Source organism: Panicum virgatum, chromosome 4K (assembly GCF_016808335.1).
Source record: "Panicum virgatum strain AP13 chromosome 4K, P.virgatum_v5, whole genome shotgun sequence".
Lineage (NCBI taxonomy): Eukaryota > Viridiplantae > Streptophyta > Magnoliopsida > Poales > Poaceae > Panicum > Panicum virgatum.
The window spans coordinates 41,737,174-41,763,171 of NC_053139.1; the positions used below are offsets into that span (position 1 = coordinate 41,737,174).

Consider the following 25,998-nt stretch of genomic DNA (forward strand, 5'->3'; position numbering starts at 1 on the left):
GAGCTCGGTTCGTGGGACGTGATCGACTACTTCCTCTACATCGACGCGCGACTTCTTCCGCTGCGCTGCGCGTCTAGTGGTAACGATCTATGATTTCTACTCGCAAGTATTTTGGGTTTATGCGGTAGTGATGCTAGCGTAGCCTACCCGTTTCCCTACAGTTTGTGCACATACAATCCGAGAAGACGACGATGTATGATTGGTCAATCTTTTACACAGACGCTAGGATAAAATTTGGCATTGAGAAGGATGGTTTTTTGCTACACTATCCTATGCCGTAGAAACTGGTGCTAGTTTCTTTGCGTTGGGACTGCCTTTATTGGCAAAAAAAAAGGAGGTGACTCGAGAAGGCCCATCACTCTCGGGAGCCGACACCGGGATCCCACGGCTAGTGCAGCCGGAGCACCAAGAACTTTCTTCACCGCCGTCCTCACTGCTCCCACTAAGACTACCCCCGATCCGGTTCCTCTGAAGTAGTTGAAGGTACCTCAGAAGCACGTAGATTGTTGCTGGCCACTAGATCAGCATCTGACGGCACAATTGAGAAACAAGCAAATTGGACCATACGTTTAGCCATGATGGTCGTCCGGCCCATAACCAAATAGCCCAGATTACTATTACTACAAGTCTATTTGCTATACACATAAAAGAAAAAAATAATGTTGATGCTGGTGTCGTCTCGCCGCCGCAGCCGCCCACAACACCGTATCGCAGCTCGCTCATCGCCGCCACCGCCGCCGAAGAGCCAGGCCACGGCTGGAAGGGGGGTTTGCCCACCCAGGTGTTGTACCACCAACGGTAGTGCAATAGGGGCTGCCAGTATTCACCATCGCAAAAGGAAGGCAACTACTGCACATGACCTGCGGGAACAAAGAAAAATTTCAGAAGTCGAGGCTTCAAAGTAGCAGGAAACAATATTACCACATTGAGTAGAGTTGTAAATTGATGTAAACAATATTAGTCAATAGTCAGACTTACACACAAGATCACAGTGCAGGGAAGCTTCTCCTGTCCGGCAAGGCGTCCGGCGAGGCGACAGTCAATGGCTCCTCCTGCCCTTTTCCGTCGATCTCCCACCCTTTTCCGTCTGTCTCGCGCCGTTTTCGTCGTCCTGGCACCTTTCCCCGTCAGTCTCGCGTGTTTTTTACCCCTCAGGTTCATATGCAAATAGGCCTTAGGAAGCAGGCCGGACACCACGTTTTTGGCCCAAACCAGAGCAAAGCATCTTCCTGTGTGTTGCCGTTGGATGCCTGATGAACGGTATCGCGGTATCCCGCGCCGTCTCGCCTCTCATCGCCACCCCGCCTCCCTCCGTCTTTCCTGGCCACCAGGCTGCTTCTCCGTCGCCGGCTACGCGCGTGAGGAGGGAGGAGGAGCCGCAGCGCATGGATCTAGGGGCAGCGGCGTCCATCCCGCGTGAGAAGGGAGAAGGAGCCGGTGAGATTTACTTTTTTCAGCTCCTCCATCTCTCGCCGCTCTCTCTCAGCGCGTTTGCGGAGATTCATCGGTGGAGCTGGTTGCTGTGAACCGCCGATCTTCCTCGCAGCGCCTGCGCCCAGACAATAACGCTGTTATCATCCACATATGTGGAGCAAGTATAGTATTCTCCGTTTACTGAATATATGTTTGAGTGATGCGTGTTTCATTTTTTAATATAAGGCCCTTTTTTTGTATTCATGCTCATGATCTTGAGGATCATTGTTTTTATTACACTATATTGCTGAAAATATGAAATTATAATATAGTGTGGGGACTTACTTGAGACTGAACTTGTTTTAGACAAAAGAACAATGGAATTGAAACCTAAGGCTTTTTCTGAGAATGTGTGGCATCCTTGCCCTTCTGTTAAAGTCCCTGGAGATGTGGATCTTGCGAAGGTTTAGGAGGTATTGCAACTACTCATCAGTATAATCTTCCTCTGCCCTTCTATTTTCTCCCCTGACTCTTTGATATTTCCCTCTTTTAGGTTTTTCGTCCTGCTTTTTTGATTGCCAAGTCCAGACCAAATGATATAACCATCCCAGACCCTACTCCCAAGGTTTAAATTGCAGAACTCAGCTGTCCTTCGGTTATTTCATTTCAAATATGTAGTATTACGGGGCATTTAAGTTTTGACTGCTGAAAAGTGTATCTATTATTGTCACAAATGCACATCCACAAGACCTTTGTGCTTTGCTCTGTTAAAGTGATAACTGATTGCTTTTCACCTTTTTCAATTGTGCATGGATGTATCTAGTGGGTGCGTGATGAATTTTATGATATAACTTCCGAGTTGGGGCCCATCCTAGAAAAGGATAGCGTCCGGAGCTTCCTCCGCTTATTTGTCAAGAAGCTAGGAAATGTCATGGGATTTTGCCATCACTGCACAAACATTAATCCACATGGTCAGTCATAATGCGCTACGATGTGTGAAAGTTGCATTGGAGTGCAAGGTACCTGAGCTCAATGGGATGCATGCCAATCCAAACTGCATTAACCCGTACGGATACTTCCCTCTCCATGAAGCTGCTGAAAGATTCTCTGTTGACATGATCAAGTTACTCTTCCGTCACGGTGCATCTGCCAATGTACGCACCATTGGTGCTAACATAATTGAGGACCTACTCCCACTTCATGTTGCAGTTGAGAATACTTGCCTGCATAAGTATATAGAGGACAATCTATATCCTATTCAGAATCATCAGAATTATATCTACAAGCTTATCCATCTTCTGTGTCTACCTGAAATGGTTTGTTCCACTTCCCTCTACACATAGTCAAATACCATTCTCACTGCATAATTGATATAAAAGGTAGTTCTGGTCATGTCATAGAACAAAAAATCAGTTATAATGATATCTACTTTTCAGAGATGGAACTGCTCTCCTTTGCTATCTTTTGTTATGTATTTATGTGTTAGCATAGCATATCCTTATATTTATTTTAAAGAGAGTCCCATGTCGTAGAACACAAATCAGTTATAATGATATCTGCTTGTCAGAGATGGAACATCTCTGGTGTGCTATCTTTTGTATGTATTTATGCTGTAGAGCATATTCTTATATTTAGTTTAAGGATAGTCAGCAAGTGAATATTTCTTTCAAGTATATCAACTAATCCTAATCCATAGTTAGTTTGGTTGGAGGAAACAAGGTAACAAATATGAAGTTAGTCAGTATTGCTTGCTTGCATATGGGTGGCGAAAAGACATTTAAGTTTCGTTCCTTGATGTGTTTTTACAGAAGATCTTCTTGGATACAACTAGACTGCTTGCAACAAAAACAGATAATCTAGTTGATGAGCTTTGGAAGTACATGGAGGATGGCAAGCTTATACAGTCCGCAGTTTTATTACTGGCAGCTCAAGAACAGATCCGTGGGGAATGTTCATCCAAAATAAACGGCAATGTTAAGCAGGATGGATTTAGTATTCTGATGCATCGTATATTTAGAAGCTCTATTGCCCTTAGATGGGAGAAATCTCAAAATGGAAATTCACGGAAGCAGCTGGAGGAAAAGAGAGCACTAGTGGACTGTACAGCGCTGCTTATTGATATAATTTCCCAGGCTGGTGAATTTCTTTCTGCATATATTCAGGCACATTCAGAGGTATGTCTTTCTTACCGTGTTGCCTTTGCAGTACCCCTAGTATCTACCTTTCACCAAGTTCTTAAACAAGGAAAATATTTTTTTCTAGACTACACATATAAGATGGAAAATACCAACAAAACGTCCAACTACCTCCTGTGTTTCCATAAGTATATATTGCAAAAGCTAGGACAACCTTTCGTTTGTTGCGTGTTTCATCAGAAATAGCAGTGGAAAGGGCATCCTGTAAAGATCATATAACATAGGTAGCTGTTAGTAATAATTTGACATAGTGAGGAGTACAATGTGTAGTAGGAATATGAAATCTTATCTTATCTTATACTCTTATAAAGCAAAACCCCACTAGCTATTTCTCTCAGCATGCAAGCTATCCACCTAGACAATGCACTATCACAATATCACATACAATTAAGTAATTAACATCCACTAAGTATGCACTATCACATAAAATTAACATCCACTAAGCAAAGCCTCACTAGCTTATCTCAACATGCAACCACTAGCTATTTCTCTCAACATGCAAGCTGTCCACCTATGCAATGCACTATCACATACAATTAACATCCACTAAGCAAAGCCTCACTAGCTATATATCTCAACATGCAAGTTGTCCAACTAACCAATGCAATATCACAAACAATATCCACTAGCACATGCAACTATAATGTCCATGTCAGCAAGATACATAAGCATTTTATTGTCCACGTCATCATACCATGCAATCCACTAATTCTTAGTGATATATACATTATATAATACTATGTTCCTGCATGTATACATCTCATGATTCTTAGTGATTAACATCCTAACCCATTTATATCCCTTTTCATACCCGCGGCAACACGCGGGGAATCCTCCTAGTTACAATAACAATAGTAGGTTGGTAATTGTTGGAACTTCACAGCGACACAGCGTTTGAAGAAAAAGAAAGAGATTTCTCCATGTGATTAGCGTTGAGTAACCCAATTTAGAAGCTGGCCCAGTAGCACATCGATTCAAGCATCATGAATCATTACCACTCAGTTTATTGAACCTCTCAATGGATCCATTTACTGGAGCATACTGTTTTGTATTCCCAAATTAATTTTGCAGCCTCGGAAATCAAATACATACGTAAGCAAAGTAATGAGGAAACCAGGAAGAGTATGTGAGTATGCACTGAAAGTTTTGATTGGAATAAGTAAGCTATGCATGCCTGGAAACAGTGAGTGGGAGAACAAAGGCAGTGGAAATCAGGTGTACGGCACCGTGGGTGAGAGCGACCCGACCGAGGAGGAATCCGGCGGAGGCCCACTGAACGCTTCGGCTCCGGTGGTGAAGGAGTCTGGCTGAGGCCTCGCGGGGCGCTTCGACGTTGGGTGGACGGCCCGGCTGGGCTACATGGTGCCTGTAGCAACGGTGGGATCAGTGGGTGGCGGAGCTCAGGGCTGGATTTGGGGGGGGGGGGGGGGGGGGGGGGGGGGGGGCTGGGGGGGGCTTGTGCGCTCTGGGTTGCGGAATGAAGGCAGCCACGGAGGCGGCGGCGGCACGGAAGCGCACGGTGTGGTGGGGTCGACGCAGGGGCGAGGCGATGATGGGGACGATGGCCATGGGCGGGCGAAGGGAGATTTTTCCTTTTTTTTTATCCCTTTGTAAGAGAAGAGGTGGAAGGGCTTGTCAAGGGTACAGTAGTCAATGGTATTAGTGTAATCTCTCTAGTCTAGGGTTTTCCACATGTACTCTATATTGTCCCCTTTTGGGCCTCAATATACTAGGAGCAGCAAGCAGCATGAATGGTAGCAATAGCCAACTGACTTGGATCAGAGCAGCAGCACGGCAGAACAGAGTACCACTGCCACTTACGGACGGAGCCAGAGGAGCTGAAGTCTCGGGAGACTGTTCTAGAGCGGGCGCCCCTGTGAGTGAATGAAAGGCGACGAAAGCCGCGGATCGAACAGATCACATGCAGATCGCGCGCAGATGGGGTGGGACGGGCTGCGTGGAGTGACGCACGATGACGGGTAGAGGAGAGGATGATGGCACCAGCGGCTGACTAGATCTGGATCTGACCAAACATTACTTGCTGGCTTGCTGCTATGGACAGATTGCTGCTGCATGATGACGGACGTGACTAGAGAAAGAAAAATGAAGATCGAAGATCAACAAGGCTGCACCCAGGAGCCGAGATGGATTCTCCCTAGGGAAGCGCAGCGAGGATGAAGGGTGGTGGCTAGATCAAACCTAGAGCTTTGGTACCATATTATGAATAAAGGGAGACACAACTGAATTGATATTATTGAGGCCCAAAGGGGGACAATATATAGAGCACATGAGGGAAACCCTAAAGAGATTACCCCTTAACATGGCTGAGGAGTGGTTGCGTTGGGGCTTTGTTGTTTCCAGAAGGCGGACACGTGGACGGTCTTCGTTGGGAGAGTGGGAAGAGGCCGGGGATCGACAGTGCTGGTGGACTGACTGTTGTTGGAACAGGAAACTGAGTCAGTACATTGTTGCGCTACAGAAATCTGTGAGAGGGTATGGTATACAACTTTAAGGGTATATAGGGTAGATACTTTTGTTTTACTATACTAATTCTGTCTTTAAAATTCCATGCCCTGATCTTAGCAAGAAGAATGCAGTTAATTGTCACGTCGATTGAGAGAATACTAATGCATATTTCTGTTTGACAGGCTTTCATATTAAGATTTTATTCTTTTTAACTGCTGTGTGTTGACATGAACTTTCAAAGAATTAACACATTTGCAAGATCACTGTCTGTTTTGTAACATGTATTAATCTGGTTGGGAGTAGCATAGCGATGCAATATACTGAATCAAAGATATAAAAGCCTACAAAAAATTAATAATCCTCTAAATTGGATACCACAAGAAAAAATATAGAAAAATTTAACGGTACGGTTCACGCCGAACTCCTATAATGATTGACAAACATTAGACGTGGCTAAGCAATAATTGGTAAGATTATTACATGACCTAAACCGATGTTATATAACACTAATCTATAATAATTAAACCAAGGCGAGGATGATAAATGCACTGATTTAGTTAGTTAAAGGCTTCATTTGCACCAAATGAAACATGAGGGATGAATATCACACTTTTGCAATATTCAAATGATGAAAAATACACCTTTTCCTTTAGTGTATGGGTGTGTTCCATTTTATTTAACCTTGTTCTGGCATTGTGTCAATTTTGTGTTTGCTTTCGCTGCAACCTTTTGAGATGAGCTGGAAACATACATGACTGTGATGCAGTTCATGACTCACATTGTAATGATGCTTCTGCATCTTCTTTTGCCTTCCAAATCGTAAGGAATTGCAAATTTATCCTCCAACTAGTTCTTTCTGTCATCTCTCTGCTACCATTGGTTGTATGATTGCTACATTATATATACCCTTACGTTCTTTGTTTAATACCTCATACACAGCTTTTATGTCATGCAGGTGCCACATGTGAATGTTCTGGATCGAGTTTCATCTATCCTTGAGGGGTTTGGGTTTCGCACAACCAGAGGGAGTATTGATGTTAACAACCTGTACTAATTTAATTTAATTGTTTCATACAAATGTTTTTTATGCAAATACTTTGTTTAGTTTGTTGATTACTTGATGGTTTTCTTCCACTTGTTTTTGAAGCCACCCCTATGACTGCAAAATATCTGGCAACGAGTTACGTCGTACAGGTTTGTCAGGCTTCTGTGATCCGTTCCAAATTTAATAAAATGTGTCCTTACTATTGTTTCGTTGATAACAGGGCTTGTTGATACGACCAAGGCAATTACAGAAACAGCTAACCTGCATGATGCAAAGGGAAAGGTACATATCATATATGGCTGGAGCATTTCTTTCTTTTATTTCTTCTTGCATAGTTCCTTCTTTTACATAAGGTGCTGGTCACACAAAGGAGTAGCATTTGGTATTGTATTCTGCTGTGGGAAAACGAGGTGCGGGCAAATTAGTAATTTGCATGATTAGCTTGTTATCTCTTAGTTATCCATTGCTAGCACATATTAGGAGATGAGCCTGATGCTTACTTTTGTATCCCGTTTACTGTTTTCCACTAAGGCTATGCTCACTTGCTCAGCCATTAGGAATCTACTGCTTTATGCTTTATCACTTTAGTAGGTGGGAGCTTCTTGCCCCTCAAGTTTTGTATCAACTACTTTGCCTATATAATGAATAAGCAGCATAGAGCCAAGCTGCCCTCTAGCAGTTCTAAAACCCCAACCTGGGTTCCTTGTGTTCTAACACATATAATGGCACACAATGTCTTAGAAAGGTAAAGTTCCCGTCTCACCTCTTGTCTCTCCCTGACAGAAATTACCACTGCCCAGTCCCCCTTCTATCGATCCTTATCCTGTAACATCCACATGCCTCGGTTTCTTTACTTGTTTGAGGTACCCTAAAAGAAGTAATGCAACTATGTACCCTGCCTCTATATTAGAATGAGTTATTAGTGATTTAATTTTATTTCAACTATTATTCATATTTATCGTGCTAATATGGCTTGTTTGCCATCAGGCTCTTGACCAAATTACTTGGAAGCATGTAAGCAAAAAAAGTTTGGAGAGCTCCTGACCACATCCTTTTGGGGAAAATTAGTTAAATAAGATGGCTAAACTAAAAAAATTCAATATGGGACTAGACAAATGGGGCCTTGTACATTGTTGTTATTACCCAGCTAGTGTGATCTTTAATATTTTTAGGTGTTACTGAATAATTTATTCCATCTGAAATTAACTTGCTGCATACAAGGAAGACTCTGATGAAGGAAATTATTTAGGCTTAGTACTTGCTGTGATCATCCCATGCATCAACTGGTTAAGAGCTTATAGTGTTGCTTAAGCATGCTACTAACATCATTTGTATTTAACAAAAAGATGATGTATCTTTGAAATAATATCTTCAATTAGTAATGCAAAATTATTCATGTTGAAATCTGGTTGATTTTGGTTTTCTCATGCCTAATTTATATTCAATATGGTACAGACTCAGAGAAAGAATCTACCGAAAGGAAAAGGATGGGATCCCACATACATGAAGATAAATTTAGTCCTGTCAAGATATACCCGCCGTATGCACCCGTTGCTGTGCCTTTTCCTGATATTGAAAAGTTTGATTTCTCTCCAAGTATCTCTTCAAGCTCGACTCCAATTCCAAATCATAAATTGTCATTGTTGGGAAGAGCTCCACAACTAGCAAACAGTCTTCAATCCAGGAGATTATATGCTACTGCATCCAAGCTCTTGAAGGTGCTGAAGAATGCATGAGCAGAAAGGTAAATTGTCTTTGTGTTTGTTTTTTTAACATGCATGTCCAACATAAACAGATGGAAATAAAGAATTTTTCTGATAATGTACTTTTTTCTTATATGCTACTGCATCCAAGCACGAAATTTTTTCCTCTGGAGGACTTGAGAGTTGTTAAATTGTTTTATGCATTTCATTAGTTTACATTTGCTGTTTAAGGTTGTACTGCCTCTTTGTTTCATCTTACTTTTGATGTAAACATACGCAAATTTGCTCCAAATAATGTAAATGTTTTGGGGTTTGTGCAGGTGCGTGATGAAAATTTGCTATTGGTGATGTCTTTTGCTAAGCTATGAGCTTGGTCATGTTGGCAACTGAGTGCAACCTTTATCTGGTATTTGTGTTAGAACCTCATGATAGGTGTGAGTGAGACGTGGACAGCTGTGATGCTAAAAATGTTGTTACTTGTTTTTATCCTGCTTGATGTTATGTAGTACAAATTAGGATCAAGTTTTACTTGCTAAAAGGATCAATGGCTCGGGATGCAGGTGGGTCAACGAGACGACCCAAATTATCTTTAATCTCTACTCCTAAAAAGAACAAAGATGCAGGTGCAATCACTCTTTGTTTCATCTTGCTTCTCCCGCAATCACGATGAGCCAGCACAGCTCCCGGCGGCAGAAGCGTGGGCCGGATGGTCGGTTTTTGTCGAGTGCGGCAAACGCTGCGCCGTCGTCCCCCATCGAGCACATCTCCCGACGTCAGCTGCGTGGCCCCGATGGACGCTTTCTGAGGAGTGAGGCTACCTCTGCGCCACGACTCCGACGGCCATCAACGGTTCATTCAGGGACGTCAAGTCCGACATCGACGGCCTAAAAGCCGGTCCCTCGGGTGTCAAAGGGAAGCTGGAGGTGATAATCTTATTTTGTTGTATTTGTTCTACCTGTTCTTATGGAAAATTTATACAGTAACTCAAAAAGGAGTAAAATTATACATGCACGTTTGCAGAAGAAGGAACTTGTCAAGATTAAATTATCGCTTGATAAGGTCAAGCTTTGGATGTCTTATTCTGAAGAGAGTGGCGACCAAGGTGCTGACCCTGGTCCTGTTATCACTGTTAAACAGGTTACTTCTGTTTTTCCCTGATAACCCTCAACCATTACGATATATGCTATTGCTTATGGTCTTTGTAAAAATTCAAATGCCAGACACTAGCTAAAGCGGAGGAACTTGGTCTTGCTGTCAAGCGGAAGATGCAAATTGGCAAAAGGAGGACGGGCAAGGGATTTTGAATTGTCTCCAGTTTTAGTGTGTTTTGTCATATTTATGATTGACGAACTCGGTGTTTATTGTGTTCAGTTAGTTAATTATGAATTGAGCACTTCTGTTATTGTCTTCTAATGTTTAGTTCTTTAATCCGTTGTCGCTGTCTCGACCAAAACAAATTGATTATAGGAAATGACCTGATCATCGATTTTAGCCCGCGTATAGGAATTATTTAGTGTGATTCGTCGCCATCTATAATGCATATGTCTTTTTATTCCAATCCTATTGACGAAAAACTATTGACGCCGTCTGAAAAAAGACCTGATCGTTGTCTCGCAAATTTCATGTAACGTTCATGATTTAAATGTTTACAGCAGTCATACGAACGTTAATACATGTTTACAGCACACTCTGATCGGGAAGTTAACATTTGTGATTCATCAGAATCGTCTGCTGGGTGCAGCTTGAGTTGAACAACAAATGGTTCGATCAGAGGACGAACCGTTGCGGCGATGTCTTCGGGGTTGGAACCAGAATTATCCCCTCGGTTTAGATTTGTAACGTCCATGGTAGGCGTCCAGGATTGTAACACTCCGACAGCTGATTCGTTGAACAAGTCAACAGCTTCAGACCGTTCGTTCTCTTTATCGACCAGCTGGTGCTGCAGATCAGTGTTGGTCTTCTTCAGTTGTCTGACTTGATGCTCGAGTGCTTTTTTCTTTTGCTCGAGCACAGTATTGGCCTTCTGCTTGGCTGCAGTATTCAAACTGTGGTTAGCCGGATGGCCAAGATGTTATATATAGAAATAGATAGTTATTAAACATATGATCGACGTGAGTACCTTCTTTCTCCATCTTCTCCGTCTGAATCAAGGATTTCAGCTGTGCGGACTCAGCTTGTACCTGTCTGTTACGAGTTTCCGCCTGTTCGAGCATGGTCTTTCCTGCTCGTCCCATGACCTCTGCTTCTTGTGCCTGAGCCTCTGCTTGCTCAGCCAATGTCTCTGCTTCCTTAGCCCGAGCCTCCAACTGAAGCCATACTTCCTCGCATCGGGCCAGCTCATTGTAGATGGGGGTCTTTGGAGCTGGAGGTTTCTACAGACATGACCTGGAGGTTGGACTCGGGCGATTTCTGCGGAGGTTCTTCCCTCGCGTGGGTGAGCTTGGGTGATTTCTGCTTATGTTCTCCGCTCTGTTTGGTGGGCTCGGGTGATTTGTCTGGCCCATGTGTGCTCGAGGGGGTCCTGTTCTGCCCAGGCCCGTATCTAAGCCCGTGCGGGCCGTGCGACCGCACAGGGCCTCCGAATTTGAAGGGCCCCCAAAATATTAGATATAGTCATGTAAATACTTTAATTTAGTTAATTATTGATCCAATTTGTAGCAAAATATGGCCCAAATTGCTCCTAAAAGATAAATCATTGTAGGCGTATCACTTCCTTTTACATGGGTGCTACTCGGGGTCAGGTGTGTGATCTCGAGTGGACCTATCACAGCACCACAACCTCTCCAGGATTCCATATTTTGAACCTAAAATTGGCCTAATAAACCAGGCCCCTCAATGCTTTGTTGCTAAAACAAACTTTTTTTGGAAAAAAATTTTGTTGCTCAAACAATAACAATTGTCCCAGCAATAAAAGAAATTATTCCCGAACAAAAAAATAGTTATTAGACCTTTTGTGATGATTTAACTGCCAGTCACACGCGTGACTTCTAACATTTGTGCTTTCACACAGCACATTGCGCTTATCGCGCTTGCCGGCTGCTATCGCTTGGTATTCGCGATCCTGCACTAAGCCACTAAGGCCCAGTCCATTGTTTCGCACAGGGCCCTCGAATTTGCCGGTACGGCCCTGGTTCTGCCCCTGCCGAACTTATTTCTTCTTGCTTGTCAGAGTGTTTACTGCAATTGATTAATGAAAAAAATCAAAATGAAGCATCATGAGTACAAAAATGTTACCGCATGAGATACTTACATTGATTCAAAAGTGATGGGGTTGTGGTAACTTACAGTGCCCTAGGAACGGATACTGCTATTTTGCGACGCCGAGGTCGGGGCGGGGTGCTCGTCTGTTGTTCCTGTCGATGGATCCTTTGAATTCGTTTCTGCTTTGAATTTTTTGCAAACTGCACGAGCAAACGCCCAAAAACTGTGCTTAGGTGTACCTGATCGCCTGAACGTGGAGGATCTCTGACAGGGCCTTCGGTTACGGAAGTCACAACAGGAGAGGCCCTGGTTGAAATGGCCCGATCACCAGATCCCCGAGCAGATGTGTTCGACGAGCAGATGTGTTTCAAAGTTGTAGAAATCGCAAATATGTTCCAAGAACGCGGAAGGGTGAACTCCGAATCCACAACGGAAATGATGAACGAATACCACGAGTTCTTTTGTGTTTTCGCTGTGGAATTCCTGACCTGGTGTAGCTTTCCGATCATACACCTCCTTCGGAGGTAGCAGACCACGGTCTTCCAAGATCTGGATATGCTTCTCCTCGGTCATGGAATGCCTCCAGTAAAAGTTGGAAGGTATGACTGAACTGCCGGAGCACAGTAGATCGTATTTGTTATCTTGGATGGCGAGCTTTTCCTCTTGAGAAGATGTGCAGGGTTCGAGCTTTGGGCTGTCCATGGAGTCCATGGCGGAGCTAGGTGGGTTGAAACGGGACGGGTGGAAGGTTTTGGAAAGGGGAGGAAGAAAACTGTTGAAGGTGGGAACTGAAAAGGTGACAGTGTACGGAGACTATAAGAGTTCAGGATTTTGTGTGGACGAGGGCGCGTTTAGTTCCCAGAAATTTTCACATCGAAATGTGTGACTTTCCCTTTGGACACATGCATGGAACACTAAATATAATTAAATAACAAAACTAATTATATAGTTTGGATGTACACGACGTGACGAATCTTTTGAGCCTAATTAGTGCATGATTAACCATAAGTGCTACAGTAACCCCACATGTGCTAATGATGCGGTCAAATGCCTCAAAAGATTCGTCTCGCGGTTTCCAAGTGAGTTCTGAAAATTAGTTTTTTAATTAGTGTCCGAAAAGCCCTCCCGACATCTGGTCAAACCGTTAACGTGACACACAATTTTTTTTTGTTTGGGAACTAAACGGCTCCTGAGTGTTGCCTCACGATCCCCGAGAAAGACGCAAAGGGGAATGAGATCCTCTACCATCACGCCCGCTGATGGCGCTCTGCAGTCACGGGCATCAGGTCCGTCCGCTCGCATCCTACGGCGCAACACTGCAGATGCTAATCTTTCAGGCCGACTGGCCCAACTCAGCCCATAATAGGGCAGCTCTTCCTTTCTTCTCGATGCAGACCGGCGGCCGGCTCCCTCGTCACCGCCGAAGCTAGTGGCGGCGGCGGCGGCGCTGACTCCGTGTGGCTAGGTGGCCAGAGAGCATGCCCCACCTCGACCTCGCCGGTTCGCCTGCCGGTCCCGCGGCTGCTGCGCTAGGGACGGCGTTGTGCCTGGGCTCCTCGGCGGTGAGATCCAGCCTCATTGCCGACGCGCCACTCCACCACGGACGAGGTGAAGACCACCGGCATGTGAGATCCAGCTGCAGAGCGTGGCCACAGAGTCACCAGACCACCCCGAGCACGACCGCAAAGTTCAAGCTCGAAGAAGCTCGAAACTCAACCTTGAAGAAGCTGGAAAGAAGCCGTGTTCTGTAAACCTTGAAGAAGCATTGTGTTTTGTAAATTGTGCAGGTGCTAGCAATTTGGGCAAGTTCTGGTTGTATAGGAATGAGAAAAATTCTGCAAAATGTATGGCTTGGAAATTATCACTGGAATGCACAGATGTTATTGCAAATTGTATACATTGCAACTTGTCACTGGAAAGCACAGAATGTTGTATTGCTCTCTAGCAAAGCGTCAGTGTCAACTGTCAAGTTCATATGGCATACTGAACTTTACACTTCAACTAGAAAACCAAAAACTATTCTTCAAAGCCAAGCATGATTACTAGAATTCAGCATCTATTCTCTGAAGCTCTCAATTTCAGCATCAAGATCATTGGTGAATGGTCCCTGGAAAAGAAAACAAAAGAAAAGTGAACTCTGTGTGTCATCAGTAGATTGATCACTAGAAAATAAAAGAAATCAAAGTGAACTCTGTGCAGATACCGTCAATAGTTGATTGAATGTATTGATGGTCATGTATGCTTCAGACATCTCTTCCTTGGGTAGAGATGTACTAGGGGAAATATTTTGTACTGGTACACCATTATCAGATGGTACTTTTATATTTTCTTGTTCCTGCTAATAAAAGAGAACAAAAATTAGATACAACTGAGCCTCTTTCCACTAAATACAATTAAAGAGAATGAGATATATTTTCTGCTGCTACAAACCATTGAGCCTTGTCCTTTTTTCTTACTTCCCTTCTTTGTAAATTTGCGTTTCTTATCAAGCCATGTTTTTTTACGCTTCGAGGTTTTTGTTTGCACCTCTTTTTTCTTTAGACGTGCAGTGCTCACCAAATCACTCGGGGGAGCAACATTTATTGGAACAGTGACAGGTTCCACATTATCAGTGCAGCCATTGATTTCTTCTTCAACTTGCTTGCTAAGCATGCCAAGGGTGTTGTTTACTAACAAAGTGCAACCTGGATTGCTGGCTGCTCGGAGTGCTAAATTGAGAAATCTATGAGTCATATCTTTATAACGAAGCATATCATCTAATTTTGTATTCTCTATTATGGTTTGGCCTTCATTGTCTTGTACGATTCCACAACGTGCCTCCTGTGTCCATCGCTTCAATACATATTGTGCAGGGAGTGATTTGATATTCATCAAATCAAGGACTTTTAGAGCATGGCCACATAATATTCCAAATCTATTGAACTGCCCACAACTGCATGTACTGGTTTGCTTTAAAGGATCACCGGTAACTTTGTACTCCTTCTCAAAGCAAGTAAAATTTTCATCAAGGCTCTCAATTGCTACAAGGTATTCATTATTGCCTTCCAATGTTGTGGTCTACTTTCCTTGTTTGTTCCAAAAGTAGTTTCCTTGTTTCTCTAAATTGATTGAACCCAACAAATACACCAAAAGTAGTCTACAAGGTATTCATTATTTCTCTAAACTGATTGAACCCAACAAATACACCAAAAGGTCTACTTTCCTTGTTTGTTCCAAAAGTAGTGTCAAAACTGACAACATCACCAAAATATGCATAGTCAGTGAGCATTTTAGCATCAACCCAAAATATATTTGCTATTTGTTCTTCTATGTCCATCTGCAATGCATATTGAAATGAAGGGTTCTCAGCAATTTTATCTTGAAAATACATAAGCATGCTTCCTGCTTGACCATATGCCATCTCTCGCTGGCGCTTGGCCCATAAATAATTCTTGTGATCACGAAGAGTATAACTGAGATTGGATGAACCACCAACTTGCACACACGCCAACTCATGTGCTGCTTTGGGCCCAATTCCTGCATCGTCAGCTGTTTCAATTTCAAAACCTTGTAACTCTGAAATTTTTCTTTGAGACACCATCAAGTGCAAGGTTTGTGGCAAATGAAGCATGTGATTGTGTTCCAAAATCAAATCAGTAACTTTATAAGTTCCCTTCTCCTGGTCCATTGTAAGACCCATGCGAACCTGACAATCAGTTCTAGTTTCAGCTCTTGGACACTTTGTTAGATGATCCCTTTTATCTTCCTTTCTATGGCCCTCATTTGCACAAACATATCTGCAGAACCTAACGTTCCCATCTGACTTTCTTTTATTTGCGAACCTTTTTCTAACCTCAAATCCTTTTTGACCTCCATAGATAATCCAAAACATCCAAGCCTCTTGTACAGAACTGAACTCCATGCCAACTTGCGGCAGCAAACCCTCCCTACAATAAAACAAAATGATTTGGTGGTACTTTAAACAACTAAAATCTATCTGATTTCATGGGGAAAATAAACAACCGTGACAGTACACACCTATTTGCTTCCATCTCATGTATGCAGATTTCTTTTTGTTGTACGAACACACAATCTAACGAGGGACCAGGGAAGAGTTAGGCAACAATTTTAATGGGTCGATCAAATGAAATGCAAGAAGAACGGAGGGATCAGTACATAGGAGGAGGAGGAGGAGGAAGATTAACACACCTGTTGCTTCCACGATGGCAAACGAGATCGTAGCAGGTGACCGCCGCCCTCACGGCTCGCCCTCATGCCAGAAAGAGATGCCGCCGCGCCAAAAATAGGAGCATTCGCGCCAAACTACTAGCAGTTGTTTTCTTTTTGGAGTCTGGGCCGTGCTGTGTTGGGCTGAAGCCCAGTATGCGGAGGAAAGGACCTGGTATGTGCGCTGGTCGCCGTAGGATGCGAGCGGATGGACCTGATACCCGGGACTGCAGAGCGCCATCAGCGGGCGTGATGGTAGAGGATCTCATTCCCGCAAAGGATCCTCTTTCTACAGGCGTCCAACGGTGTGGTCATTTTGAAATTCGAACCGGTGAGTCTTATTTTAGAAGCCAGAAAGATCCCGAATGTACATATCATGCGTTCATGTCTGGGCAAACGTAAAAAGCCCAACTACCCTCTAAACGTGCTGAGTCGAGTTTGGCATAAAAGCCTTGAACAGATCGTTCAGGGACAAAGTCAAAATTTTATAGAAAATTGACAAAAGCTTAATAAGATTGCATTACAAATTCGAAACTGGGCATGTTTACAAACATTTTCATTAGTCTAAAATAAATAAAAACTACACTAATTCAGGAAGGACTCTGCTGGTCGCTACTTCTTCATGGAGTGCTTTGACTCGGTGAAGAACGCGGTGTCTCTGGGGCCGGCTGGGGTGAGCCCTCCTCTTCGACCGCCTCCTCCTCCTCTTCGACCGCCTCCTCCTCCGCTGCCTCCTCCTCCGCTGCCTCCTCTTCAACCGCCTCCTCCTCCACTGCTCCTCTTCCACTGCCTCCTCCTCTTCTAGCGACGGCGTCGGAGATGGCGATGCCGCTTGTGGCGGATTGGGGGACGGCGGTTCTTCATCGGAGTCGCCAATCAGGTTGACGAATCCGCCATCCCCAGGGATGATCATGTCTCTGTTCAGTTCGCCGAATAGAGCCCTCGCAATTTGCCCGTCCCTGTTGGTGTCTGGAGGTGCCGATGAGGACGAGGCGCCTGCATCAGAGCAGGAGCGGCCGAGTGTCCGAGTCGCCGGAGCCTCGGGTTCTTCGTCGGAGAGGTCGATGATCGGATCCGCGCTGGAGGCCGCCATTGGATCTGCGGGGATCTGGTCGTCCCCTATCCAGGGGAGAGCAAGGGGTGGGGATTGAGGTGGAGAGCGAGGAGAATGTGGTTGGGGGGGATGCCGGGTCACTCGGCTGCCTCGGGGAGTCGTCGTAGTGATGGCGAGGTCTCTTGGTGCGCTGCACAATTCTTTTCTTTCCCATGGCTGGAGGAGAGGAATCTGCTGCGACGAATGATGGGTTGTGTTGAAGGAAGAGCCAGTAGACATGTGTTTAAGGACCAAAAGGCTTTCCGGGGATCTTAAAAAATAGGGTTTTTTTTTATTCTTGCCATTATAATTTTCCAAGTTTGGAAAAATGCCATTACTATTCATGTTATTGGAAATTTGCCATTATAATTTTGCATACCTCACACCCATGCCCTGATCTACGCTTGCGGCGTACCTGGGCTCACTGTCAGGCTGCATATTTCCGTATAGGATGGTATTGCCCCTCCTTTCCATGGGTAAAGGGGACGCCACGCTCGGGCCAGCCCCGGTTCATCTCCCCTCCCGTCCTTCCTCCTGTTCCCCATTCTCGAGCAAACCAAATCCTAACCCCGGCGATTGGCGACGGCGGCATGATTGCCGGCGGCGATTGGAGGCTTCCCCGACAAGGAGTGGCGGCCACGGAGACGAACCCTAACCTCGCATCGACCGGAAGTGATGGAGGCACCCTGATGGTGGAAGGCACAGGCTTCGCGCCGCCGTGCGAGTCCACTTCTAGTGCGGCTATGGGGGACAGCGGTAGCAGGTACCCAATCTTCATCCTTGGTGTCCTTGTTGACCAAACAATTGTCGATTTAGGCGTTGGATTTGCTTTCTGCACGTATACACTTTTGATTTGGGGATGAAATTGACTTTTGGTAGGGATGTTATGTTTGCGCTAGAGCTTAAATTGGAAGGTTTCTTTTGTAAAGACTAGAGTGGTAGGAAAATATACACAAAAAGCCGAGATCTGAAGTGGAATGTGGAGTATGGGTCACTGATATTAGATTTGCTGTTGAAACATCTGTCAACCGAATTGAATCTGTGCACTGACCAGACTCCCACTATTTGGTTTTATGACAAAAGATTGAACAAGGATACCAGACTAGCTGATGAGATACAAATGATTGATTTGTTTGAAATGTATAAGGAGGAGATGACATGCTAGGTTGTAGTAGGTGTATTTGATAGATCTACCTGTCTGGACCATGAGTTTGATGAACTGGAGCCTATCTGTGTCTTTCCTCCTGCAGCAGTTGATGCACCAGTTGATGCACCTGATGATGCAGCAGATTTAGACAGTCATTATGCTAACATTCCTAACGAACCCACTAGAGGTCCCAGTCAGCCTAAAACCGGTCCAAGTGTTGCTCAGGAAAATCTAGAGGCAGAGTGTGATAGAGAACCAGATATTTTTGATAATGCAGAGGAATATGTGGGAATTGATGATGAGGCCTTGTATGCTGAAAATCCACAGGCACCAGAGTTTGCACAGCCACAGCCATTTGACAATGCTAACTATAATGCCACTGCTGATCCTGATGTTGATTTTGTCCATGTTGAGGCAGAGGTGGATAATGCTGATCCTCTAGAGGTCAATGTATTGCATGACCCTGAGAATCCCAAAATTGTGAAGGGGGAGTTGTTTCCTGATATCATTGCATTCAGAAAAGCAATAAGACATTATGCTGTGAAGACTAGGTTTGAGTTTGCTAAAGCTGGTTACAAAACCGATAAGACAAGGTTCATAGCAAAGTGCGCTGCTGAGGGATGCCCTTGGCGCATACATGCTTCCACCATTTTTTATAAGAAAACTATAGAGGTATGTCATTGTATCCTTTGGTACATTTCTATCTTCTATCATGATTTGACATAACATGTAACATTTTTTTCTTGTTTTGTACTGTGGTTTTGTAGATCAAAGTGCTTCCTGCTCCCCACAATTGTGCTACCACTAAGCTCAGAGAAGGGAAAATGGCCAGTCAAGGCTGGTGTGCAGATAGGCTTGGAGAGTGGGTTAAGAAGAACCCAACAAAGGGAGCAAAGGAAGCAAAGGCCAAGTTGGAGGGTGACTTTGGAATTAAGCTGAAGTACTCTAAAGCTTGGTCTGGTTTGAAGGTAGCTTTCGAGCAAGTTCATGGTAAGTATGAGGAAAGTTTTCAACTCCTTTTCAATTGGGCTGCCCAAGTACAAATAAGTTCACCAGGAAGTAGAGTACAGATAGAGTTACAGAAGGTTGCTAAGAAGCATAGGTTCAAAAGGATATTTGTTGCTTTGAAGCCATGCATTGAAGGATTCTTAGCTGGTTGTAGACCCTTTATAGGAGTAGATGCATCTTTTCTTAATGGAAAGTACACTGGACAGTTGGCCTCAGCAACAGGTGTAGATGGGCACAACTGGTTGTACCATATTGCTTTTGGTGTGTTTGACACAGAGAATGAGGACAATTGGACATGGTTTCTTGAAAATTTGCATAGTGTCATAGGAGACCCTCCAGGTCTAGTGTTATGTTCAGATGCTTGTAATGGATTGGAGAAAACTGTTGGTGTTGTTTTTCCCAATACTGAAAACAGGGAGTGTGCAAGGCACATGTACAAAAATTTCATGAAGTACTACGCGGGAGACGTTTTCACTGATCACTTGTATCCTACTGCAAGGAACTACACAGAGGGCATGTTTAAGTGGCATATGAAGAAAATCTTTGAGTTTGCTCCTGATGCAATAGATTACTTGCAGGAAAATCATCCTAGGATTTGGTACATATGTGGTTTCTCTGAGGATAGTAAATGTGATTATTTGACAAATAATGTCTCTGAAAGCTTTAATGCTCAGATCAAGGACTTCAAAGGCCTTCATCTCCATGAGCTAGTTGACAGAATTAGAGAGATGATAATGGAGAAAAGGTACCTGAGAAAGAAGCTTGCACAGAAATGGGAAGATGGAATCCTACCTGGTGTAATGAAGGACTTGAACCTCATAAGCATGAACCTCAAGGTTGTGAAGGTTACAGTAAGTGATGATGACTTTGCAGAAGTCACACTGCTAGATGATTGGAATAACCAGAAAAGACACACAGTTGATCTGAAAAACAAGAAGTGTGGGTGCAAGGAATGGCAGGTAACTGGCAAGCCATGCAAGCATGCCTTGGCATGGATACTGTCCAACAGAGGTATGAAGATAGCTGATTTTGTGCATGAATATTACTCAGTTGCAAAATTCAGAGCTGCTTATGAAGGTAGAGTTGAGGCAATGCCAGACAGATCACAATGGCTACAAGTTGATCTTGGCTTCAAGGTGTACCCACCTTTGCTTGGAAGAGCACCAGGAAGGCCAAAGGTTTAAAGGCAAAGAGGAAGCCTAGAGAAAAGGGTCACCAAAAAGAAAGTGAAATGTAGACGGTGTGGAGGTTTTGGACATTTCTCCAAGACATGCAAACTTGGCATGGTTGGAGAGGATGGTGAAACTGCTCCAACAAATAAAAGGTAGTCATAGCTATCAATTATTTAAGACCAAACTACATGCATTTATTGTTATTTACCAAAACAAACTTGTACAGGAAGAGGACAGAGGACACACTTGCAGCAGGACCATCAAATGTGAAGAAGAAGGCATCAAAGAAGAAGAAAACCCCTAAGAAGAAGAAAACACCTGCGAACAAGAAACAGAAAAGAGATGCTGCTACTCCTCCAGCAAAGGTAGTCAGAAGCTTGTTGGACCTACTTTCTGGTGATGGACACTGAACCTGATGGTGTATGTCAATCCAATGTGGCAATGTATTTTGCAACTGTGAATTGGAGATGTGGGTGCCTATCATGGCATGTAATGCTTGAAAACTAGAACAAGTTTGTAATACTTTTGTGTGTGCTGCTTGTAAACTTGAACAAGCTATTTTCAAGCTTTTGTGTGTTGGTGCCTATCATGGCCTGTCCTGCTTGTAAACGTGAACAAGCTTTTGTGTGTTTGTGTGTGCTGCTTGTAAACATGAACAAGCTATTTGAATTTAATTCGGTGTCCGAACAACTTGACCGGACAAATCGGTCAAGTATTGACCGGACAAATCGGTCATCGGTTTTCAGTGTAGCTTTAACCACAAAGCTGCAAAACGGAAACTTCGATGCTGCAAAATGGAAACTTGGATGTTTAGGCTTCGCAAAGGTACCATTTACTCTCATGGAAAAGGGCAGCAGGGTGTTTAAATTTGGATGCAAAAACGGAGCTTGAATGCGTCGGTCAACTGACAGGACAAATCGGTCAATCAGTTTCAGTTAGCAGTTAGCCCTCTTTGCACGTTGTTCGTAAAGATTTTTGTATATAACCTTTAACCACAAAGCTGCAAAATGGAAACTTGGATGTTTAGGCTTCGCAAAGGTACCATTTACACTCATGGAAAAGGGCAGCAGGGTGTTTAAATGTGGATGCAAAAACGGAGCTTGAATGCGTCGGTCAACTGACAGGACAAATCGGTCAATCAGTTTCAGTTAGCAGTTAGCTCTCTTTGCACATTGTTTGTAAAGATTTTTGTATATAACCTTTAACCACAAAGCTGCAAAATGGAAACTTGGATGTTTAGGCTTCGCAAAGGTACCATTTACTCTCATGGAAAAGGGCAGTAGGGTGTTTAAATTTGTATGCAAAAATAGTTAAACAGTTAAATCCCGGAATGGGTCTCGGTTTTGGGTTCGTGCTGTTGGAGATAGCCGGAGGGGCTGGATTTTGCGTCCGCGCTGCTGGAGATCGGATTTTTTTCGTGCGCGATGCAAACTCCCGAATGCCTCTCTCATTTTGCGTTGTGTTATTGGAGTCAGTCTCATACAACTTCAAAGACAGAAACCCAAACACACATGGCTAGCTAATTAACTACTTCCAGACTCCAGATTTTGCTCACAATACAACACAAAGCTACACCTACACAAACCGTTGCTATCACAACAGATTCTGACTTCAACCTCTGTACTTGCACCTTCATATCCCACAACCCATCCACGACACTGTCAATTTTCAGCTTCAATGCATCTACCTCTTGCTTCATCTCCAAAATGCAGTCATCAGAACCGCCTCCATGGCCTCCACAGATGGGTGGGATCACCTTCTTCCAGCGAGCTGGAAGCTCCCCTGGGTTGCACAAGTAAGCAGCATATTGCGCCTCGGACATGATGATGCCACATGTAGTTGGGTCGTCCTGCATTTCATATGGGATTGAACCCTAGCCGCATGAACACAAACAAGAACCCCAAATTACACACAAATTGGATGCAAAACGCCTTACTTTGATGTTGTTAGGGCACTTCACGAAGCTTTGGCCATAAGATTTGGGTTGCTTGCTCACGATCCGAACCAACCCGATGCGGCAAAAAGGGCAATCCACCAGTTGGGGCAGCGGCGGACTATGAGCCGGGCTCTGCGCTGAGCTCGACCCAAAGCATGGCGCCCGCCAGATCTTCTTCCCACTCATCGTCGCCAAGCCAGGGGCCAACTATTGAAGGGCGGCGGCGGCGGCGGCTACCAGGCGTCGACGGCAATGGCGTGCGAGAGAAGAGGAAGCGAAGAAGGAAGGAGGGGACGACTCGGGGCTGTGGCGTGCGGGATAACAGAGAAAGAGGAAGGGCAATACCGTTCTATACGGAAATACGCGGCCTGACGGTGGGCCCAGGTACGCCGCAAGTGTAGATCAAGGCATGGGTGTGAGGTATGCAAAATTGTAATGGCAAATTTCCAATAATGTGAATAGTAATGACATTCTTCCAAATTCGGAAAATTATAATGACAAGAATCCAAAAAACCCTAAAAAATATCATGTGGAGGAGAACGTGCTTTGGAACGTGTGCGAACCGTCGTGGAGAAAGAACGTGGGGTACTGTTACCATTTTAAATTGATTCCCTGAACGTTGTTTCCCGAGGCCCTGTCTTTTAAAATTCTCGCCAAGTTGTAAAGTCCCGAATACGAAGTATACCTGATGACATACGCAGTGTTCGGCAGCTGGCGTATGGGCTGCTCGCGGCTGCAGCAGCAGCAGCCATCAGCAACGAGCAGCCAGCAGCAGCGAGGCAGCCAGCAGCAAGCCCAGCAGCAGAATCCAGTGTAGACGACCACGAAACGTCCCGACTATAGATACTAAATTGAATGTCCCGACTATGATGGACATCAGGATTCATTCCGAGTATAAACAAAACATTTGACGAACACATCCAAAGGAATAAATTTATTACAAGTAACAATTGTGTCCATAAATAAAATTTCAAATGTCATATTATAAATTTTCAGCAGTGATTACGCCCTGTTAATCACTGCCATCATAGCGGCATGGCCTATATCTCGTGTCCTGGATGGTTCCTTTATAATGGCAGCACGGAAGCCTGCAAACAAAAATTATACAAGTTCTGAAATATTTTTTACAAACCGTTTGTTTAGTTTCATTTGCATAAAAGTTCTGTTACCTAGCAAATCGTAGAAATCATTACATATTGGACTGAACATGATCTCGCTATGATCAACTATTGTTACTCCACCTAAATCTATAACTCAGACATACATGATCCAATGAATATGAAATTTTTAACAGCTCAATCATTTAATTATTAGATCACCATAAAAATTTCACCATAATTGGACCATAGAAAATATAGATATGAATTAATTATAGAAAAATATATATCTAAAATTGAAAACCAATTTTACACCAATTTTACTAAGTTAGATCATATCATATGTTTACTGCATAGACCTACTCATGTGGAGTCCGACAAAATTTGATTTTTAATTTTATGTTTTTTTGTGATTTTATTATAATTTTTCAAAGATTTATCTAAAATGAACATAAAATGAAAAGAGAAAAACCACTAAGAAAAAACACATAGGGAGGTCATATGTCCAGTTTCACGAGTTCGAGGAGGGAAAATACCCGATTTTCAAGTTTAAGGTGGAAATATAAATCAATCTATAGTTCAGAAGGTAAATAGGACATTTTTCTAAAGGAAAATGGAATGATTTCTTTCAGCAAGAGCCTCCGCAGCCTGGTCTATGCGGCCCATGATAATGAGCCAAGGAAGAACTTTGCCCTGTGTTAGGCCCATCGTTTATGTGACATGGTAAGGAGCCTAGGTTACTACATGGGTCGGCCGTGTGTGTTGGGAGAATGGCCCAGTCCATATTGTAAATGTGTCTTATGTGATGACCCAAAGGTATATTTATAAATTTTGTACTCACCAGGGGACCGAAGGCAAATTGCCACCTCCCTCTCTTCCTGTAAATATGGCTGACCCCTCGCTGGTTCCTGTTGGATGTCTTCGGTACTCTTTGTATTGTTTGGTGGAGTCTTCCTTCCAACAGAGTGCTCCCAGCCCAACAACCGTACTGTTTGCCCCTCTTACTCATCATGTCAACCATGAGCGGCGAGCCGGCGAGTCATCGAAGGTAAGAACTGTGGTTTCACCTAATCACATTAGTCTAAAAAAAAACTAATCACATGCATCAGCACAGCACGAGCACGGTGCACCCCGGCAAGTCCAGATCTGAACTTAAGCTTTTGCGAAGATTTTAAAATTACCATGCTTCACATGGGACCTGTAGCTAAAACATGTGACGCCCGCATGATCCGAAGCAAGACGCGTTCCGTGCGCCGTGCCGAATCTCGATGCGGCGATGCGGATCTGATGTCAGAACCATATTGTCCCACTTTCGTTACGACTTACCGTCAAGAAAACAAAAAAAAAATGGCGATAACGAAATGCGTTAGCTATCGGTACCAAGTTAACGATCCGTGCTGCCAACAAACGCTTCGATTTGTAACATCGAGTTTTGTCTGCTGGCTAATATAATGATGTTGATGAACTCACAAATGAAAAGGGATAAACCAGATCGCATCTCGGTCAGGAAAAAGAGGCTGCGAATATTCTGAAATGGAAATTCGCATTGTTGACTTTGTTGTGGATGCTGGCGTGCCAGCGTGGCATTGGCCGCCGATGGTTCATGTTCTCCTTCTCCAGCCCAGTCAAAACCGCGTGATGGCCGGTTAAGGATATGGCTGGGCAAAAAAAAAAACCGAAACCCGAAGTCCGAACTCGAAAAACTCGAGTCCGAAAAATTCGAACCCCAATCCGGGTTCCAGCCCACGGTACTCGAAATTATTACGGGTAATTTGGATTTTGGGCCACGGCACCTGAAATACCCGATCTACACAAAAAAATAGACCCGCCCAATAGTCCAAGTATGTTAGTTCATTGTATTTTTTGCAGTCCAGCCCACCACCAACACCAAGCCCCTAACCGGCTAACCCTAGGCAGACCACAAGTCACCACTCACCGGACCCCCACCGCCGCAGCCCCCAAACAAGCAGAGACCCCCGTGCCGGCATCGCCCCCCACCGGCCACCGCCCCACGCCAGCCCCAGCCGCCCACCATGCCACCGCCACCGGCAGCGCCTTCCGTGCCGCGTCACCTTGCAGCGCGACTGCGCCTGCGCAAGAGCCAAGCTTGCAGCCCCCGAGCCCGAGGCGGCGACCGGCGAGGCCCCTTCTCCCCGCCTCCCCGGCGACCAGCGTCGCTCTCCGCCTCGCCCTCTTCTTACCCCGGGCCTCGGTGACCTCGGCTTAGACCGGTGAGCGGCGACCTCGGCTTCCTCAGACCTCGGCGAGCAGCTTTCCTGAAAAATCGGGTAATTCGGGTAAACCCGAACCCGAATT

The 25,998-nt window shown here is 44.3% G+C and overlaps 2 protein-coding genes and 2 long non-coding RNA genes across 7 annotated transcripts; 1 reads left to right on the top strand and 3 right to left on the bottom strand.

The window, feature by feature from the left end:
• Positions 1-546: 546 nt before the first annotated feature.
• LOC120704891 lies at positions 547-5,021 on the bottom strand. Its single transcript, XR_005687720.1, has 3 exons — positions 4,835-5,021; positions 979-3,810; positions 547-860 (listed from the first exon to the last, which is right to left on the bottom strand). It is a non-coding gene; the product is annotated as an uncharacterized LOC120704891 (long non-coding RNA).
• On the top strand, positions 1,780-10,250 carry LOC120704889. 4 transcript variants are annotated; one of them, XM_039989428.1, is made up of 12 exons: positions 1,780-1,886; positions 1,967-2,038; positions 2,237-2,729; positions 3,222-3,587; positions 7,030-7,121; positions 7,222-7,268; positions 7,340-7,401; positions 7,903-7,996; positions 8,575-8,863; positions 9,143-9,745; positions 9,843-9,959; positions 10,043-10,250. In XM_039989428.1, exons 3-9 carry the CDS (start codon positions 2,340-2,342, stop codon positions 8,853-8,855), a joined length of 1,332 nt encoding a protein of 443 aa, XP_039845362.1. In that variant the 5' UTR covers positions 1,780-1,886; positions 1,967-2,038; positions 2,237-2,339; the 3' UTR covers positions 8,856-8,863; positions 9,143-9,745; positions 9,843-9,959; positions 10,043-10,250. The 4 variants fall into 4 exon arrangements, with proteins under 4 accessions (XP_039845362.1, XP_039845364.1, XP_039845363.1 ...); XM_039989430.1 differs by lacking the exon at positions 7,903-7,996; XM_039989429.1 differs by lacking the exons at positions 1,780-1,886; positions 1,967-2,038 and having other exon boundaries at positions 2,285-2,729; positions 9,843-9,924.
• A 160-nt stretch (positions 10,251-10,410) lies between these two features.
• LOC120704890 lies at positions 10,411-11,353 on the bottom strand. Its single transcript, XM_039989432.1, has 2 exons — positions 10,942-11,353; positions 10,411-10,853 (listed from the first exon to the last, which is right to left on the bottom strand). The coding sequence occupies exons 1-2, from the start codon at positions 11,054-11,056 to the stop codon at positions 10,489-10,491; spliced, it is 480 nt and encodes a 159-aa protein (XP_039845366.1). The 5' UTR covers positions 11,057-11,353; the 3' UTR covers positions 10,411-10,488.
• Positions 11,354-11,945: 592 nt separating this feature from the next.
• Positions 11,946-12,832, bottom strand: LOC120704892. The gene is made up of 3 exons (XR_005687721.1): positions 12,263-12,832; positions 12,108-12,175; positions 11,946-11,999 (listed from the first exon to the last, which is right to left on the bottom strand). It is a non-coding gene; the product is annotated as an uncharacterized LOC120704892 (long non-coding RNA).
• Between the last annotated feature and the right edge of the window lie 13,166 nt (positions 12,833-25,998).

Coding starts and splice junctions, on each gene's coding strand:
- LOC120704889 (XM_039989428.1), top strand. CDS start 2,340: ATGTCATGGGATTTTGCCATCACTGCACAAACATTAATCCACATGGTC. Junction 7,402..7,902: donor TGCATGATGCAAAGGGAAAG/GTACATATCATA, acceptor TCTCCCTGACAG/AAATTACCACTGCCCAGTCC. Junction 7,997..8,574: donor TTTGAGGTACCCTAAAAGAA/GTAATGCAACTA, acceptor AATATGGTACAG/ACTCAGAGAAAGAATCTACC.
- LOC120704890 (XM_039989432.1), bottom strand. CDS start 11,056: ATGGGACGAGCAGGAAAGACCATGCTCGAACAGGCGGAAACTCGTAAC. Junction 10,854..10,941: donor GGAGAAGATGGAGAAAGAAG/GTACTCACGTCG, acceptor TGAATACTGCAG/CCAAGCAGAAGGCCAATACT.